The sequence below is a fragment of the Scomber scombrus genome, chromosome 16 (assembly GCF_963691925.1).
Source record: "Scomber scombrus chromosome 16, fScoSco1.1, whole genome shotgun sequence".
Taxonomy (NCBI): Eukaryota; Metazoa; Chordata; class Actinopteri; order Scombriformes; family Scombridae; genus Scomber; species Scomber scombrus.
This window is the reverse complement of record NC_084985.1, coordinates 21505009-21525358: the sequence shown is the minus strand read 5'-3', so window position 1 is coordinate 21525358 and position 20350 is coordinate 21505009. Positions and strand designations below refer to the sequence as shown.

The window sequence follows — 20350 nt, the reverse complement described above, 5'->3', positions numbered from 1 at the left end:
CTGATCCTAAAAAAAGCATTTTTTTAAATACTGTAAGAAACTAGTATGTTTTCTGTTAATCACATGACACAATTGGAGCTGAAATCCATCTGTGTTTTAACTCTGATCCATCCCAAAATCCCAAGCTTCCTCCCCCTCTTCCTTCCTGCTCACCCTCCAGGTCTGTCCCTCCTCCAGGGCGGCGCTCTGGGCCTCGACGGGGTTATCAATGACGCGACCGGTCCGTCCAGAGAAGTCCATGGCGACGAGGGAGTTTTCAGACACACTCCGCTGTTAGGAGAAGGTAGGTAGAGGGTGAGGGAGGGTGGTGGAGGGTAGGGAGTGGGGGGTGCACAAGGAGTGGGGTGGGGTGAGGGGGTAGACAAGGGTCAGAGGTCAAACAAGCCAGACACACTCACTGGGGCATGACAAATCCTGTCTGCACAGAGACCCACTTCAGTCAGTTCACACATGCCCCTCTGAAGAAAAGCACAAGCCCCTCCTGACGTTCTGGCTCTCCTGCTCAAATCACTCAAGCTTTTTAATTAATGACTTCAAACTATAGCAGAAGATAAATAAACCTCCTTCGTTTTGAGTGCTCATTAACACATTTGGTTAAGCATTCTTAAATTTGACCTTTTTCTCAAATTTCACATTTGGGCTGATACAAGGTGGAGGTTTTTGATGAATTAGAATGAGGTCTTTGTTCCTCTTTTTAATAATCCCACATTTGTTTAACCCATACTGTATACATCTCCATCACAATGTTGTATTTTCTCAAACTGAACTAATAGTTCAACAGACTTGCATGGGAACTGTAAACAATTAAAGATTTGTCATCATAATCAGTAAATTATACAAATTAAATAAGTGGATCATTCAAATAGTTCTTTTTATGATCGATGAACCATTATTTCTGTATTATGTTATTTTTCAAGCAAAAACTTCAAATGTTCCAGCTTCTTATGTCTAAATTTGCTGCTTTTCTGCAACAAGATGATGGATTATGTTTTTTCTGACATTTACTAAACAATGAATTCAGATTTAATTAAGATTAATTAAGATTAATCAATACTGAAGGTCTGGTATTTTTCCTCAAATCATGGCATCGGGACTGGTACAAATTTGACATGATAAATATAAATATAAATATAAAACAGAGAAAAGCAGCAAATCTTCATATTAGAAAAGCTGGAACCAGAGAACATTTTATGTTTCTGATTAAAAAATAACTTAAATACAGAAACAGCTGGTGAGGTGGAGCCTTACTTTAATTACTTCAGACATGCTGATCAGGGAGTGTATACCATAATACTCTACAGCGTCCTGAGGCATAACTCACTTTAAAGTCTGTAATGTTAAATCAAAATCCAAACTCATTACACATTCTAGAGCTCTGTTACTTATGTTGATTCAGTCTTTGTAAAGAAGCTTATTACACTTTTACCAACACCTCATTGTGTGATGCGATTAGTTTAGTATGCTTGTATGCAGAAATATGCAGGGTTTTTTGTTCATGGTGTATACATTTTGTCTTTTATACAGCGTGCATGTGACTGAGCATTATGTAAATGTTCACTTTTTGAATAAGTCTGGGATAAGATGTTATTTGTCGGATGTACTTTTCTTACAGAATGCTGTTTAAATGAGCGGCCTGACCTAAATCGTAAGCCTTTCACTACAGAACCTCTGTCTCATTAACAGAGGTCAACAGCAGCAATGATCGTTTGAATGGAAATTCATTTCAGCATTTAACAAATCCGTCTAATGCAAAAGCGATCCAGCCCGAGGCAGTGTGTTTCCTCTTAAGACGAGAGAAGCACAAGGAGGCCACAAAGTGAACTGGTTTCCAATTCACCATGAGCTAATCAATCCGGATTGGTCTTGGCTGAGTGTGGGCATTATAGTGGGCTTGTAAGAAGATGATGTCAGAGAGCAGATCCTCACCACAGGCGCTGTGAAATGCGAGAGGTTAGTCTTCCTCTGCTGGGGGACGTTGTAGCTCTGATACAGTACTATCCCATACTGTGAGAAACAAGAGAGAAGACAGGGCATTAACTCTAGACTCACAGCATTGGATTTACCAGCAATAAAATGACATAAAAGTAAAGGCAGTACCTTGAGCAGTCTGAAGGCAGTCATCCAGCAGGTCCTGCTCTGTTCATCCTCAGCACACAGCATCTTCAGCTCCTTACAGTCACTTCTCACTTTACTGGGCTACAAACAAACAGCAGACACAGCCGGATGATAAATTAATGACATAAACTTCATGAACGTGAACATGTCGGGCTTACACTCATTTCTGTTTTCTGTATGTAGAGACCTTCAAACCTGTGACATGGCAGGTAAAGGCTGCCAAGACACAGTGTGTACTCTGCAGGTTTGTACTTTGATGATGGCGAAGAAAACATACAATACGAATCAGTAGTTCTTCATTTACTCTTCCTCTGCCTTAATGTGCTTCCTTTTTATAAACAGCCTTTATATTTATCTACAGAAAACATAAACTGCTGCTGCACCTCAGCCATTTCACAGAGTTAATGAATGACACTCAGTTACACCCTCTATCATTTATTGTACGCAAACAATATATTGTTGCACCCTTACCAGCAAGGACTGGCATCACAGCACAGACTTTCTCCTTCTCCACCAGTTACAAGGACGTTAGACACACTGCACCTTACATGCAACCCCTACCGATAAATTCATTCACGTCGCCATAGCAACAATCCAGCCACCCCCAGCTGCCAAGTAAAATCCTTAACCCAATCCTGCATTGTCACCCCCGCTGACAGCAGCTGACATGCTGGCCGTCTAGCGTGTGTGTGTGTGTCTGTGTGTGTGTGTGTGTGTGTGTGTGTGTGTGTGTGTGTGTGTGTGTGTGTGTGTGTGTGTGTGTGTGTGTGTGTGTGTGTGTGTGTGTGTGTGTGTGTGTGTGAGAGAGAGATAGAGGTGGGGGCGTTAGGTAGACCAGATTCCATGTACCATCCTGGCTTATCCCACCGGGCTTATCCCAGATCAGCAGGTGATCCACCACAGAAATCTCCTGGGGTGGTGCTGAGTGTGTGTTGGGACCCATCCTGGGCGGTTTTAACCCTTGTATCCTCTGACACACACACACACACACACACACACACACACACACACACACACATATATATATATATATATATATATATATATATATATATGTATACAGTGTTTGTACAGGGGAAGCAGGTGAATCTGAAACGAAGCATCACAGTCATCCACTTCTCATAGGATGGATAGAGTTTGCAGTCTGACTTGTTTTATGGGAGTCACTGCATGCTTAAATAAGTGTTTGTCCTGGATGGATGTTAAATTATCTCATCCAATCTGGCAGATGTATTCACCTTTCTAGAGAAAGAAAAATATTTTCAGTGCCAGGACTGTCTGAATGTTGTGCTGCAGCAGTTTTCTTGTGTGTGTTACCTTGATGCAGAACTGGTAGTCTGTGGGGGCGTTGTGGAGTTTTCTGCCTGTGATTATGGTGAAAATGTTACTGTCCTCCAGATCTGACAGCAGCTGCAGGTGTCGGGGCTCCTGTTCAAAGGTCAGCGGCGGAGGGAGAAGAGGGAGAGAGGGGTGTCAGCAACAGTATGTAGGAAAGGATTACAGACTGCTTTAAAGTATTTTACAAGTCCTCTCCTGCTTAGAAAAATGCAAAAAATAACATTTAAGGTTTTTGGATGTTTTTAATTTTATTGGATTGGATTACACATCTACACTACCGGAGGTGAAACTATGAAACTACAATAGCAAATATGATGAAACTAAGGAAAGCTGTGCTCCGCATCAACAAATATGTCACTGGACAAGTTCATCCGTCAGTTAGGTCTCTAAACCTGTCAAGCTGTGACATGATGTCAATCGTAAAAGACAACCTATACTTTCACACTTCTATACAGCACTGATTTTTCACCTTGGATGTTCCTTTAGTAGAGTAGTATAGACCGGAGCGTCGCAGGAACATGTACAGCTTCTTCCAGGACCTGCGTCCAGGCTCCTTCACGTGCAGATAACCCTGGATCTCTGGACAGCTGCTGGAGTTCAGAAAGTTCTGCCAAAAAACAATCAGTCAAATTTATATGTCACATGTAATCATATAAGTTACAATTACAGTGAAATGTAATCCCTCCAGTTCCTTCAATTTGTGCATTAAAAAGAGTTTAAACAGAATAGGAATAGTAATAAATGTGTGTGTACGATTGGAGAGGGGGGAGGGGGCTGTCTAAGGCAATGACCTGGTTTAGGAAGTGGGAGCACTGCTTTGATGGGAACTGCACATAATACAAATGTTTTGGTTCCTGCTTTCCCATCCTGGAAATGCATGTTTCTAGAAAACGAGAGATCTTGATAATGAAGTTCTTCTGTGTTTGTTTGTGTGTGAATGTGTGTGTTCATGCATATTTTTGGAGTACAAGGTGTCCCCACAACGATTTAAAAAACAAAAATCCTCCACGGTGTTTTCTGCTTTCACTCCTTCACCATGCAGCAAATTTAGATTTAGGATTAAGGTTTAGGATTACAATTAGGTTTCTGATTAAATTAGGGTTTGAATGAAGGGTTTGGTAATGAATCAAGTCCTTACAGGTGCCAAAATTAGAGAGGTGTGTGTCTCCCCTCAGTGAGTCATCCCCCTCACCTGTAAGAGCTGTGACTGAGGGATTGAGCCATCAGACTCCTGACACCAAGCCACCATCTGCTCTGGAAAAAAGTTCTGGATGGAAAAACACACAGAGAGACACAGACAATGAGTGATAGAGAAAGAGAGAGAGAGAGAGAGAGAGAGAGAGAGGCACTAGAAACCACTTAGTGTATATACAAGCTCAGAGAGGGGTAGTGTTTCTCTATGAAGTATATGCCTCTCTCTCTGTTGTGTGTGTGTGTGTGATGTGCACAAGAACTCAAAGACAAAGTGGTGGGGGCGAGAGAGGTAGATAAAGAGAGGGAGAAAGAGAGAGAGAGAGGGCACTCCAGCCTGGGAGTAGATGCAGTATGATCTCACCCGCTGATGTAATCCCCTTTAGCCAGCAGCGCTACTCTTAGCGTGATTGACAGGCCGCGGCCAGCACTCTGGTGTTTTACTGTGCTCATTACCACAGAGCTGAGGTCACCTGCTGGCTCTGACACACACCTAAATCACCACGGCAATAATGTCACTGTATACGCGGCGAGCACGTAACAGCAGAGCCCCACGCTGAGTCCACATCAGCAAAAGACGCCACGCTAACCAGCTAAAGCTGAGTCGTCGGGCTGTCAGGTGCAGGTGTGTGTGCTCAGTATGTTATATTATAGCTGAAAGTCTTATCTAGAGAGAGTTGGAGCAAGTGCATCGCCAGACTGAAGAAAAGAAATGGGATAGCAAAGTGCGACACAGAAAACATGAGAATACCGAGACACGACACAAAGAGAGTATTGTGTTTAAAGTTAGACTGATGGGGGACAATACTGGGCTTTTATTAAGCATGAATCTCATTCCATCAGCATGAATAAGGGATAAAAATGGAATTGATCGGAATACTGAGACGCTATTGTATGGGAGTGTAACTTAATAGAAAAGTGCATGAATAACATTTCATATTTTTAGCCGTGCTAGCAGTGTAGCTTCCAGGGATACCAATTTTAAACTGTCACCAATTTTGTTCTGGATGAATTTCCACGACATTTAGTAAACGAATCCATGACTCTAGAGGACGAATCGTGCCACAGTGAGGCTGACATTTGTGGTTTTTAACTTAAATGTTTCGACACGAATGGTACAGATATCCATGTTCTTTCTTTGGTGACCTCTTAGCTTTCCAGCGCGTTAGCATTGTCATTGCCATTAAAACAACATGTCGTACAACTCCTCTCGAGTACCCTGCGCTTTTTACCAAATATTTTCGCAACCTTTTCGAGGGAAGATGGCCGACATGCAGTGTTGTTGTCATTTTGATAGACTAGCGTCGAAGCTCACACCTTGTTTGGGTCACGCTGTGTGTGCGTTCACAAATTAAGAAAGTAATCGCTAGACAACGTCACATAGCAGCTGCAGACTTCTACTGTCGTTAAAACCATTAATTCAGTTTATTTTAAAGGGGAAAATAGTTTCAAAGAAATGTCATTGCTATTTTTAAAAGTATAGAGATAAAAATAATAATAATTCTGGTGTACTGAATGCCTGTCATTTTTGGTGTAAAAACAAGTCAAATGCTAAGGTATTCAATGGTAGCATGACATTTTAAGCTATTAGCAGCTTCAGTCCAAAAATATCTGGCTGGAAAATCGGCTAAACCCCAGCTGGATGTGTGTATGTGAGGCAATATGTGTGTGTGTGTGTGTGTGTGTGTGTGTGTGTGTGTGTGTGTGTGTGTGTGTGTGTGTGTCTGTGTATGGCAGTGTATGTGCGGGGCTGCGTGCTAAACTGAAGCAGTCATAAAAAGGTCATGTCAGGGATGTGAGAGACTCACCAGGGGGTTCCTGAAGAATTCATATTTGGCATAGTTCTTCCTGAAGAGGAATTTACTGTCGCTGCTCATGGAGGCTTGAACCTGAACCACCAGCTCATGGTCCTCCAGACATCTCTCTGCACCAGGACACACACACACAGACAGCGTTAGTCACTGAGTTATCTTTGTACTGCCCTCGGGGATGGAGAAGCAAACCCAGATTTAAACATCACTTTACACAGCTTTAGGGTTTATTCCTATGTCAAATCCAAATATGAATTTATTTGAATTGGACTACTGATTGAAATTTGAGATAAAAATCTACTTAAATAATCTAAATGTAAGCATTTTAAAGATATTATTTGCACTGTCTCGCAGTTTACTCTTCTTTTTTTGTTACTTTGAGGGCAGCATAACAAGCAGCTCTTTTGCATGCCTTTCCTCACTCTCTTAATTTTCTCTTATTAATATTAAAAGCATATTCTGAAATGTCCTTGTCACCAGAGGACATTGTTTACTGCGAGGTGGTGAAGAGTGTCCTCTGGCAGCAGAAAACAACAACTTGATGTGTGTAAAACCAATCTACTTCTTTAAAAAGTGGAAACTGGAATACAGTGAAAAACATTGAGGCATGTCTTTTTACTAGCTCTTTTTTAAAAGTCAACCTTTATGATGTAAATCCACAGTAAATATGATAGTAATGCTAATCTGATACACAGCAGGTTGTATGATTGAAGCATAAACACTACTTACACGTATTGGCTGTCTTTATTATAATCATCACTAACTCTTTATTTACCACAACATCACTGCTTATACTTTTTTATACAGTGACACAGCAAGAAAAATCGTCTGTTACTAAGAGACGAGCGAGGGAGTAAGAGGTTAAATGAGGAGGGGCTGTGAAAAGAAGAAGCACTGTGGGGCAGGGAGGGAGGAGGTGAAGGTGGAGAGGAGAAGCGGTATGAGATGGAGTGTGTGTGTGTGTGGGGGGGGGGGGGGGGAGCAGCAGGAGGAGGAGGAGGTGGTGCTGGTGGTAGTGGGGGCATTGCAGGAAGATGATGTCATGTATTTAGGCTGATTGCTGAGAGCAGTGAAGCCATAAGCAAAGTACAAGCCACAGACAAACACACAACCACACATTAAGAGCTCACACAGGCCTAACCTGCTCACTGCGCACCATGCAGGCCCAATTACTTTCTGTATATGTGTGTATGTGTGTATGTCTCTGTGTGTGTGTGTGTTGTCCTCTTTCTTGAAGTTCAGGGCATATGATCTCATAGTGAAGCCAATTAGAAATTGATAGTGACAGGATGTTCTCTGGACACACACACACACACACACACACACACACACACACACACACACACACACACACACACACACACATGAAATGATAGCAGGATTTAGCACAAACTGTCCTTTTTTAAAGACAGACACACACACAAAGTCTCAAATAAATTATGGTGGAAGTGTAGTTTTTTGCTAAAAAAAGGATTCTGGCCTCAGTTTAGGGGTGGAAATGTCTGTGTCTGTGTCTCTGTATGTGTGTGTTTGTCTGTGTGTATGTGTATGTGGGTGTGTGTGTGTGTGTGCGCGCACGATGGCTGCAAGCAGGGGAATTTCCTGTGGAGGGTTAAGCAAAGATTGATTGGCTAGGAGGGCTAGGGGCTCGTCTGACGGAGGCCGACGATTGGTGCCTTGCAGCTCTGGTATGACGCTTTAGTCCAGGCCTCTCCGCCCTCCTCCCCCTTCCCCCCTCCTCCTCTCTCTGTCTCTTTTCCTCTCTCCCTTCATCTCTCTCTCTCTCGTTTTCCCTCCCTCCCTCTCCTCACCTCACATTCCATCTCTCCAGTGCACTTTTTTTTTCCAGAAACACAGATCAAGCAGCAAAAGCACAAAGCGATCCTTTGACTCTAAAAATACAACTCTGGGAGTAGGAAAGCCTCACCGAGGACAAAGACAGACCCGGGGAAGAAAAAAGAAAAAAATCGAATAAAGCTTCAAAAGGACACACGGCAAAAGTGAGGAAGCAAAGCGCGAGTCTTGTGTTTTTCCCCATTGAGAGCCCATTACCGGGAGGGAACAGGCATGTGTGCAGAACATGGAAAATGCTTAATCCTATGACCACCATACCTCCCTGACTCGTATAGGAGGCATACCAGATCTCGTGCCATGCTCAAGTGAACATACACACTGAGGGCACACACAAGCGACTCTCCCCACCCATGCAGAAACACACAAAAGGGGGTATAGACACAGACACACGCATACAAGACCGATACACACCTGCAGAAAGAACTACACTAGACACATGCAGATATGTATTTAAATGTTTTTCCCCTTCTTTTAACTACCGCCGTTATAAATCTTCATATTTTCATGGTATGTATCACAGTTTGTGGTGTAAAATCCATGTTTGTGACACAAAAATAGATTCTTTAAGAATATTCTTACTGATATTAGTGGGGTGGCCTGATTGGATTGACTAGACTGGATGTTTAAGCAGCTTTTCATAAACTTCTGCATCATTTTATGCAGTATACGCAATATAGCACACAGAAATGCTCAAAAGTAGAATGTATGTCCATTCCTTACCAAGGCCGAGGATGGGGTGGTGCTCCACCAGCGTCCAGGCATTGTCATCCAGACAGTGGCTCTTGTAGACCAGGAGCTGACAGACGTCTCTGGCCGTCATGTCTGCTGGGATCTCCACCACTTTACCGGCCCCATCCTCGCTCCACACCTTCACTATCTGAAAAACACACATTGGGGGATAATGATGGGAATATGTGTGTAAGAGAAGTGAAGGTCACGTTGTCACAAGCTGGAAAAAGTCTAATAACGAAAGAACGCATGACGCATCCTGAGGTTTCGTTTCGACATATCAAATCCACAGATAAAAAAGGGGAGAAAGCAACAGATCTGAGGTTTACCTCCATAACCAGGTGCTTTGCCAAGTCCACACTTAAAAAAAAAAAAAAAGTCCTGCTCACATTATTCTGTTACTCCAACAAGGGGAACTGCTTAAAAAAAAAAAATTAAATAGGATGACGTTCAGGAAAGGCTGTCCAGCCCCTGCGTTCTCAGTTCAACCCTTTTGTCCACGGCTCAACCAAACTTACAATCACGCGCATCCACGAATACGCATGTAAATCTGCTTGTGCACGAACCCACAATGACACGTTTTCTGTTGCATCCAACAATACCCGGAGTCACGGGGGGGGGGGGGGGGGGGGGGGGGGTTAAAAAGTGGAAAGAACACATTCACACTTGGACGGTGAAATAACACGGTGCATTTACACATGTTCCATTTTGAGTATGTCCTTAAAAATGTCACGGCTGGTAGCAGCAAGTGGGTACAGTTCAAAGCCGAAGTACCTCCCATTGTTGCGCCATTTTGAACCATTTCAGCCAAGTGCCCAAAGCGACATTTAAACCGGGTGTAATTTTGCGTCTCCAAGTGTGTTCCTCCACAGATAACCACAGACCGGCTGCTTCACACCACTGTATGTGCAGATTCACACACACACACACACACACACACACACACACACACACGCACACACACACACACACACACACACAGACACAGACACACACACTAACACGCACACAGATCACCAAAAGAGCTCGCTCTCACATGCAGCATAATACACAAACACAAACACACATAAATACGAGCAAATTAACATCGTAAAGTGCCTAAAACCAACAAGGATGACTCAGATTATGTTTCGTGTATCAGAGAGAAGACACACAGTTATGTGTTTGTATGTTTGAGTGTGTATTCTCACACACCCACGTACTCTGCTGGAAATTCAGCTGCCCTGCACTTTACACAAAGCCACCGGGAACAATTGTTGAAAATTACATGAAACAAGACACAAAGCTGGTGATGTACAAGGGCCGGAGAGGTTGGAGAGAGAATGGGGGGGGGGGGGTGCATGGAAAATTAAGTCGAACAATGGCACCGCGATGTTTGGAAACACACAAAACACCGAAAAAACGACAGCAGCGGTGGCCTAGAAATGACACAAAACACCAGAAGCACCAGCACGGCCATGGTAAGACAGACTCCAAATGCAACCAGTAACAACGTCACAGCACTCTCTGTCCCTGCAAAGCCAAGAAGACTCCCTCGTCTCTTCCCACACGCCCCCGTTTACAAAAAAAAGTAATTTCATGACGTATGAATTTTGTTGCTGAAAACTTTTAGAAGCAGCAAAAAGGAAAAAATGGAAAAGGTCCTCATCCCTGCAAACTGACAACCACAGATACACACACGTACACTCACACACACGCACGCACGCACGCTCGCACGCAGCTCACGACGGACATCCAGAAAGAAATGAACACACACAAGTCTCTTACCTCCACAGCCTGAAAGAGGCAACAGTCTGGAGAGCAGGATGGCATTTTCACACTGAGACGCTCTCCAGTGACACAGAGAGACAGAGAGAGAGAGAGAGAGAGAGAGAGAGAGAGAGAGAGAGAGAGAGAGAGAGAGAGAGAGGGAGGTAGAGGGAGGGAGGGAGGGGGGGAGGAGGAGGAGAGGAAAGGAAGTCAGGAAGAGAGAGAGAGAGAGGGAGAGGGAGGGACAGACTGGCAAGGAGAATGCAAGAGAGGTAAGAGAGGGGGGAGGAGGAGGGAGGAAGTGACAGAGGAAGGACGAGAGTGAAAAAGAGACCCAGCGAAAGAGAGAGAGAGACAGCCTGCCCCTTCTTCTCGTGCTGGGCAGCATAAAGGCTGAGCTGCGAGGAGTGGTATGAGCCGCCGCTCCTGTGTCTCTCTCCTCCTCCTCCTCCTCCTCCTCCTCCTCCTCACACTGGATTAACCCAGTGTGGGATTTTTAAACGGTGAGCTGCTACCTGTCACGTACTCTACACTCTTATCTTCAGGGCTGCATTCAAATCCCTTCTTCCCAAAAAAAAAAAGAAAGAAAAGAAAATGACCGTCAGCTCCTTTTGCTGATGGCGCCGGCTCCCTAAAACACACCCACAACTCCCCTCACACACACACACACACACACACACACACACACACACACACACACACACACACACACACACACACACACACACACACACACACACACACACACACACACACACACACACACACACACACACACACACAAAGAGAGAACACGCTCAATGTCTTAAACTACTAAGCCAATCATTGAACACACACGCATCCTTTATTCTTATGCATCCACTGACATTTCCTTTTGAGCTGCCTGACGGTTTCAATTTCTACCCCCCCCCCCCCCCCCCTTCCCTCCCCTCCCTCTCTCCCTCTTATCTTCCTCCTCTTCCTCTTCCTCCTCCTCCTCAGCTGTATGTGAAATACTATGCGAGAGTGTCAGGACCAGAGCAACATGTGTAACGTACACTGGCGGCTTCGAGGTCGCAAAGAAGGCAAACGAACGAAGGGAAGCGTGCGAAAAGTCTTTTAAACAGCGAAAGAAAGGAAAAACCTGGGGGTGATTCGATCTGAAGCTGTATGGATCACGTGTCGGGCGTTTGGGCTTCACTGAGGGGGTCAAGGGAGGGGTAGAAAGGAAGGGGTAAAGGGGGGGGAGGTGGTTGCTCAGCAAATCTGCCCGGCCTCAGGAGAGGTAGACAGAAAGAGAGAGAGAGAGACAGAGAGAGAGAGAGAAAGAAAAAGAAGGGGGGGGGGGGGGGGGTCGGTAGAGAAAGAGTAAAGAGGGAGAGCTATGGAGGAATGTCAGTAATGCAATACTGAGTCATAATCAGGCTCATGTGTAGAGCACAGGCCAACCCAGCTGGCCCCTAATACAGTGTGCATGAGAACTATGAGACACACGCACGCACGCACGCACGCACACACACACACACACACCTACACATACACTCACACACATTCTCAAAAGGAGGAAGACGAAATGTAAACTATGACAACCGGCTCCAGCAGTTTTTTGGACTTTACTGCCCCAACTTTTTCCTTCAGTCTCACGCAGCAGCTTTGCAGCCATCTGGGGAGAAGTATAATACTTGGTTCTTACTCAGTGTGTGTGTGTGTGTGTGTGTGTGTGTGTGTGTGTGTGTGTGTGAGACAGAGAGGATAATGTATGTTCATGTATGTGATGAGCACATGGGAAAGAAAGGATGCGTGAAGCACTTTATGCATAAGTTCTCTTTCTCTTTCAGTTTAATCAAAGTTGTCCTTCTTATTTCTTTTGTTTTGTGTTTTATGTTTTCTTTTATTGTTGTACATTTTTTTTACTTTCTAACAACTCTTTATACCCTTTAAGCCCCCTTACAATACTGCCTTGACTGTCCCTTTACCAAATTAGATCTTTACATGATGTAATTTAACTCACCTTGGGCTTTTTCCTCCTCTCTCTGTTCTCCCTTCCCCCCACTTACCCTCTTTTTCTCCTCCTGGGGAGGGTGAGGGGTGGATTGATTCATTCAGAGTGGAGGGGGGGGGGGGGGGGGGGGTAGTGAGGGGCTCTGCTTACATCTTATCTTTTTTTAATATGCCATCATGTGCTGCGCAGGGATTGTTTTAATTATACATTCAAGTTTTATATCTGTATAATTCCCTTTGATCAATCAAGGTAATGTACACACAGCACTAAATTATGTTCTTATACAACTGAACCAGCTGGCTAATTATCCAAAATATCCCCAAAAACTATTAATTTAAAACTGCATTAATTTAAAGCTGCAACATCTGACATATCACCACCTTATAAAGTTGATACTGTGAATGTTATTGTTAGCAAACAGTCGCCAATTCACACATCCAGCAGAGACGGAGCAACATCTGGAATTATTTGAGTGTTTCTGATTAGCTCAAGTCCAATATCGACACTCCTTTTAGCTCCGTTTTGCTCTCAGCCAACTTCGGTGAAATGTATTCAACTGTTTGGCTGCTAAACGCTCAGCTGTGTTCACTAGTCCTAAACTTTGCTTTTTGGTGCTGGACGGTTAACTATCAACTGGTTTATCTGAACTTTTGTTTTTTTTGTTTTTTGCAGAAAACAACTACCTGCTACAGCTGGATATGACGCTGATGAGAGCTGTGAGAGTCAACCAAAACAGTAAAACTAAAACAATGAGCTGAAAGACGTTAAAACACATCAAAGCTGCTTGAAACCGCTGATTAGTGGCTTTGTCACTAAGAGCGACACCTTTCACATTAGATGAAGTCATTTTTGACCTATTGATGTAAAAACAGTAATTACTGCAGCTTAAATTTCTAAAATCTTCAAGTTGTTTGCTATTTTTTCCGAATAATGTAATACAAGCAAAATGTGCTTAACAGCTAATGAAAGAGACATTATCCTGCAGTTATTTTACTAGCTCCGACAATCCTCTAAATGATAACTTGTCTGGAGGACGCTGCCGTAGTAGACTAACACACCCATCCCTAATGCCAGCATCTGAGAGCTGGTTGGTGGTGACTTCCCTCCCCGGTCTACTCCAGCATCAGTTGTCTTTCATGTCTGTAAGTGGTCGGGTTTCAAGCCAGACAGAGCTGATTAGCTCTGCAGACAGGCCAAACTCAATTTCACCTCACTAGAGCGCCACCACAAAGCCTCACTGAGTGGCTCACCTCCCCACCTCCCCACGACCTAACACTAACACACACACACACACACACACACACACACAGTCAGACAATCACCCTGACCGACTGATGGACGTGTATAAGTCAGTTCTAAGAACCCCTTCACGTGTAAGTTGGGTTTTAATAAAGTCATGTGAACGGTCGTTAATTTGATCCAATACAACGCAACATAAGTAAAATTTTGACCTGCCAGATATTAAAATCATAAAAAGTAAGGTGGATCTGGCACAAGACTTTGCACAATAATTTATTTTTCCGTGCAAGGATCCCATCCACGCATCAACATTCCTATAATTTGTCTGAGCAGGAAACAGAAAGATCTTCATCCTTCATCCTCCATCAAAGAAAATGAATGCCTGTTGAATTGTTCAATCGTGTACAGGATATGATGAATCCCATGAGATGAAGAAAAACTCTCTTGAAAGTAACTTTTTAAAAAGGTTACATTTTTGGCTCTCAACAGAGGAATCGATCACTTCTGAGGTCTCTTAAATAATCGATAAACGATAGTTACTTGGCTGCATTTTTTTTGTTTGATTTAAGCGAGTTCTAGTTTGACAGCAGTGAGAAATGTAATCCTCAGACAACACAATCAAGCACGTGTGTGTGTGTGTGTGTGTATCAAAGAAGCACATGCTCCCAGAGACATTACAAACTTATGTACGTCATCGCATCGCCACAAGATGTAAACAATTCGAAAACTCAATCTTCATACTGCACGCGCAACAATCCTTCGATGACATTTACTTGGAGATTTGTGTTTTCAATGTAGCTTATAGCCACGTCATTATCAGCTTACTCTTTTGAACTACCTTTCTCTGCCAACAATACACACACACACACACACACACACACACACACACACACACACACACACACACACACACACACACACACACACACACACACACACACACACACACACACACACACACACACACACACACACACACACACGTTCATGCACTTGATCTGATTGCAGTGGGTCAGCAGACCATTGCGTGCAGAAGTACATCAGCTGACCACAGACAAAGGCAAGGGTATGTGTGACTCAGTGACTCAGAGCTTTAGTCTTAAATTAGTTGTCATGACATTGCTGCAGTATATATAGCCATGAAGCCATGTTCTGTTGTAGGGATAGATCATAAAATATTAATATCTATCTTTTTGCAGGTATTGTCAAATTATTGTAATTTGCTATTAAAAATTATTTGTATGTGCTAAAATTCAGTATTATCAAACCACTGAGGAAAGTCTGGCTACTAATAACTGCCTTCATTTTTTTTTTTTTTTACAGTATGAATACAATGGAAGCAGTATTATTAAAGCAACACTAGCAGATGGAGTGAACTTTAAAGAAAAGAATCAATAGTCTGGTTTAGTGAGATCCAGCACTTGTCACACAATAGCTCCACAACAGTAACATTGAATCAGCAGCATTTCCAGCAAGGAGGACAGACTATAAAAATGAAAATGGATTAAGCCAAACTAGCATCACAATATTAACAGCAGACGTGTATTAGCCAACAAAGAATCTGTAAACAGGAGGGTCTGGTTATGCTGGAGTTTACAGCCAAAGCTCTGTGAGGCTGCACTTAGGCACAGTGGTGCTTTGAACAAAAACGCTGACGTCAGCATGCAAATATGATCACAATGAGAGTGATAACATGGCGATGTATAGAAAGTGTGAAGTTCTGAAAAGTCTAATTTTAATCTTCTATCAGACAACAATGTATTTTAGGCCTTTTTCACTGAGGATATTTAAACATGCCAGAGTAGAAAAAGTATAGTTGGTGGCTATATTCCATTTGGCTGCCTTTGGTATTGTGCATGCTGGCTCAGTGTCGCTGTCTTGGCTTATTGGGACATTTGAATAGAGCCACCATTAATTATTATTAACACCTGTGCTTTCACTACTATGAGAAGTCAAAATCCCTGCTGTGAGAAAGGCAAATATTGCAGTAATACATAATCATCATCTGACAGTCCTCATCTGCATTCTTGTTCTTTTCCAACTGTGTGTGCCCCCCCCCCCCCTCCCGTGTTGCTCTAACCCATGTCCCACTTATGAACCCTGACATCATATGATCTTGTGTCCCTGACTGTCCTTTCTGTGTGTGTATGTGTGTGTATGTGTGTGTAAGTGTGTCACGCGTGCTTCTTTGTGATGTGAGATCAAATGGGCCGACTCCTGCTGTACAGAGGCTTCTTTTCAACTGTGTAAGCTCTGTGTGTATGTTCACTGTGTGTGTGTGTGTGTGTGTGTGTGTGTGTGTGTGTGTGTGTGTGTGTGTGTGTGTGTGTGTGTGTGTGTGTGTGTGTGTGTGTGTATGTGTGTGTGTACACTTTTCATTCAGCGCTGCATGTCCTGGGCACTTCTATGTGCATTTGTGTGTTTTGGTGAATGTGTGTGTGCGCTTATCAACTGACCAACAAACAACAACTTTTTCCCACCCCAGAGCCACACCAACACCCAGTCGATCAGACTATAGTGAGCAAAGTACGATTCCTCTTTGTCCATAGTCTGCTGTATCTTTTGTAAAATTTCGCAAGCACCAAATATTTCAATAATCAGACCATGCACTGAATAACAAAACCATGAGAAACTGACTTTTGCACATCCCTTTTTTTTATGATTAAAACCCTATTTTCTCTTTCTTCCTTCCACAGGGAGGTCGGAGGTCAGGGTCAGCCGCAGAGCACTGAACCCAGAGCTGGAGGGGAACCAGTGTGTTGCTCAAAGCTACTTTAGCACGGTTGTTGTGTGCCAACACAGGGGGCTTGAACCTGAATCCCCTGGTTGAGGGATAGCGTCTTTAACCACTGGGGCTCCCTGCTATCCCTGATGTTTGTAATGCCGCCTCCCTGGCCGCAAATAAAAGGGACAATTGCGTTACGACTGGCATCCCGATGCCAAAGTAAACCCGTTTACCCAGTGATGACAGACAGGATCTGACAAAATCCTTGTGAAAGCCGGGGCAACATGACTGAACTGTATGGTGTAAGACTACCACAACTTGCGTGGGAAATGGCAGCTACAGTCTGACAGTCCGGCGCTGACTACAGTCAGGCTACTGAATTAGCCTCATCAGCTAGTAGACCCATTTAAAGGGTAAACTGAGATTTATAGGCAGGTTTTCCCCTTAACTTATTTATAAAATCTGATAGAGATGCAGCGTCATGTTATTTGTTCATGATACTCTGAGGACAAATCCATTTATGTTATCAAAGGCAACGTGGGCCATAAACCTGTCATGTCACGCACATACTCAGTTTTACTGGCTCATAATGTTAGCTGTGTATCCCAGTGAGAAAGACTGAAGCTTAGTGAAGAATGTTCAGATTCCAACTCAACAGCTGGAGGGAGACTGTGAGAGAGATCCTATGATAAAACCATGCCAATGCAAATACTATGCAACTATGTCTGTAGACCAACGCACGGCACATCTGAGAGTCTCGTCTGCATTGTTGCGTAAGCCCATCCTCAATGCATCTCGCTGACTGAACCCCTCCTCAGACTACAAAACCAAACTGACCTGCACACCTCCATGCATGCATCCATCTTCAATTTGTGCATAAGCTAAACTCCTATAGCCTCTCTGCATTAGCTCACAGAGGTTACGCAACATAGCATGCCAACCGAGGCGCTGTCGTCTGGAGTTAAAGGTTACGGCGTGGCCAGACTGCCACTGGTCTTGCTGAACTTAGGTGATTTGATCAGTGAAGGTCTCATTCAATCAGCCAAAGACTAGCCATGGCTGATTTTAAGCATGAAAGCGCATTAAAGCACGCCGTGGCTCCACACGCATCCACTGAAAGAGGCCAGTTCATGCTGGTGAGACATAAAGACTCGATTTAGCATTTTATGCATCATTGTTAATTAATTAACAATTGCACACATCTCAAAACATGCTGGAGATCAAGCTCAAACTGGTGATATTTGTTTCCCTCGATCCCCATCACCTCCACTTGCACATTTATCAGTCTCCCAGCCACCTCCTGTGCTTCTTCGGCCAAAAGGTTTTTCTCTTTTGCTGATGATGATAAACACGATGGAATGTTGGAAGTGCTGTTTCCATGTGCCTCTCTCTCCTTCCAGCACGAGCTTTATCGCTGTTCGCGCTGGAAGAATAGCACCATTTTTTTTGTTTTGTGCCATTAAGCAGTCTTGAAGAATTTCCTGCCTACTCCAACCTGGTGACACGCCATGAAAAAATACAGTAAAGAGGACACAACAGCTGCCAGTGTTCTCAGTGATGTGTTTGAAAGATGTTGCTGATGTGACATACAAAGCATGTGCAAAGTGGCTTTAAGGATGTGCATAGACGTCATGCTGTGATTAAAAACATTTTTAACAAATTATCACTGAATCCAAATCGCTTCCTTATAGTTACTGACTGGTTTTTGGCTCCTTTATATACACTGGACAATAGTTAAATGAACTGAACTGGGAAAAATGAAGATGTTCTGGGAAAAAGACACACAAGGCTAAAACACAGACAAAAGAGCTTTTGTGCAAACTGCAAACTTGCTCTCTGACTCCAGACCTTGTGAGATGATGTCAACCAAATCACATGTGTATGTGCGCGTGTCAACTGAATAATGCCACCTGTGTGTGTGTGCGTGCGTGCGTGTGTGTGTGTGTGTGTGTGTGTGTGTGTGTGTGTGTGTGTTCAGTAAGAAAAAGTGTGCTTTTAAAATAACTTTTATTGTTCAGGGTGGGCATCCTGAAAACATCTTAGAGAAGGATGGAACATTCCTGGGACAGGAGGCTCTGTCAGGGGAAGGAAGGGCTAGGCTAGGCACAAACACGCGCATACACACACACAAACACGCGCATACACACACACACACACACACACACACACACACACACACACACGCACAAACACACACAGACTGTGACGCCAAGAACCAACGTGGAAGCGTGTGAACCGGAAATGGGCGCCTGTCTTGCGGATCCATGGCAGACAGATGCAGAAGGTTCAGAAAGATTCGACCTGCAAATGTTCCCAGCCGTATTCCCGGCTCTGCTACGGAAGTCTGCACTCTGTCTGCAGCATCCTGGAGACACTGCTCACCTCCTTCCACAACAAAACATGTCTGTCACTATGCATGTGTGTGTGCGTGTGTGTGCGTGTGTACATGTGATTGATAATGATGCTTCCACAATAACAGACACTCACACACAGTCAGATAACCCAGGCTGAGCTGTTGTGTAATGGAAGAAAAGGCTGTATGCAGCCAAAGTCAACACAAGCTGCTCTGACCTGAACATGAACAGGCCAGTCAGCTGGTTTCAACACACACACACACACACACACACACACACACACACACACACACACACACACACACACACACACACACACACACACACACACACACACACACACACACACAATAAAGGACAACAAACGCAATAAGTTGAAAATCTATCACCACCATAGTGGTATTGACCAGTAATAACTTTATATCATATCAGACATTTACCCGACAAAGTACTGCTAAATTGAACTATAGGAATTTATTTCCTTGTACTGCTATATGCAATGTCACGTCCATGTATCTATTTCACTTAGAAGGTTGTTGAAGTTAATTTCCCCCCCACTTTGCATTGAAAGGTGGCATCTCGATCAGAAACCTTCCAACCTGCCTCCTCCAGTGTGTTGTATCATTAATCGCATTTCAATGAGCGTGTGTTAGTGCAGGTGAGGTGGTTCATGTGTACTTACGTGGTTGTCAGAGGTCTGGATGGGGCAGAGAACAGGAGAGCCTGCTGGGCTGCAGAGCTCGGGGAAGGGGTTTGGGATAGCCGGCAGCGAGGCTGGACGCAGATGATGCTCTTCCTGCAGGCACCTGCAGAGGGAGACACACACACTCATGTCAGGTCCCAGCTGACCAGTGAAAACACAGTAGTGTATACACATATTCATGGGAATCATTTGGGTATGATGGGATACACCATATATAAGACTATGAAGTTAATTTCACCTTTGATGTTTGAAAGGAAACATCTAGACACTTCTAGAGTTTTGGAAATAAAAAGTTGTTACTTCAGCATTTTGGGGCAGCACTTCTGGTGACTTACAGACAACAATTTATTGTGACAAATAAAGAGTAACCTTTTGTGCATCAGCAATGCAAAATAATTTGATCTATTCATGGAAATTAATAAAAAAGACACTAAAGGCCAACATTTGGTTCCAGGTAGTTTATCATGGTGATTTTGGAAATTGACTATGTAGCATCACAAACCCAAAATAATCTAAACCCCAACATTAACATCAATAAACTCAATAAGCTAAGCAAACACC

General features: G+C 43.6%; 1 protein-coding gene and 1 long non-coding RNA gene across 3 annotated transcripts in view; one reads left to right on the top strand and one right to left on the bottom strand.

The window, feature by feature from the left end:
- Positions 1–20350, bottom strand: part of LOC133996024 (growth factor receptor-bound protein 10-like) — a 45420-nt gene that overhangs the window by 7666 nt on the left and 17404 nt on the right. For both annotated transcript variants that reach the window (XM_062435557.1, XM_062435558.1), the window contains 9 exons: positions 19769–19892; positions 9030–9186; positions 6453–6568; positions 4646–4720; positions 3923–4060; positions 3433–3543; positions 2098–2196; positions 1927–2004; positions 154–270 (listed from right to left, as the gene is read on the bottom strand). In XM_062435557.1, the coding sequence (XP_062291541.1) occupies positions 154–270; positions 1927–2004; positions 2098–2196; positions 3433–3543; positions 3923–4060; positions 4646–4720; positions 6453–6568; positions 9030–9186; positions 19769–19892 (1015 nt within the window). The remainder of the gene's footprint in view (positions 1–153; positions 271–1926; positions 2005–2097; positions 2197–3432; positions 3544–3922; positions 4061–4645; positions 4721–6452; positions 6569–9029; positions 9187–19768; positions 19893–20350) is intronic.
- Positions 2303–16735, top strand: LOC133996025 (uncharacterized). The gene is made up of 3 exons (XR_009927186.1): positions 2303–2359; positions 13441–13503; positions 16704–16735. It is a non-coding gene; the product is annotated as an uncharacterized LOC133996025 (long non-coding RNA).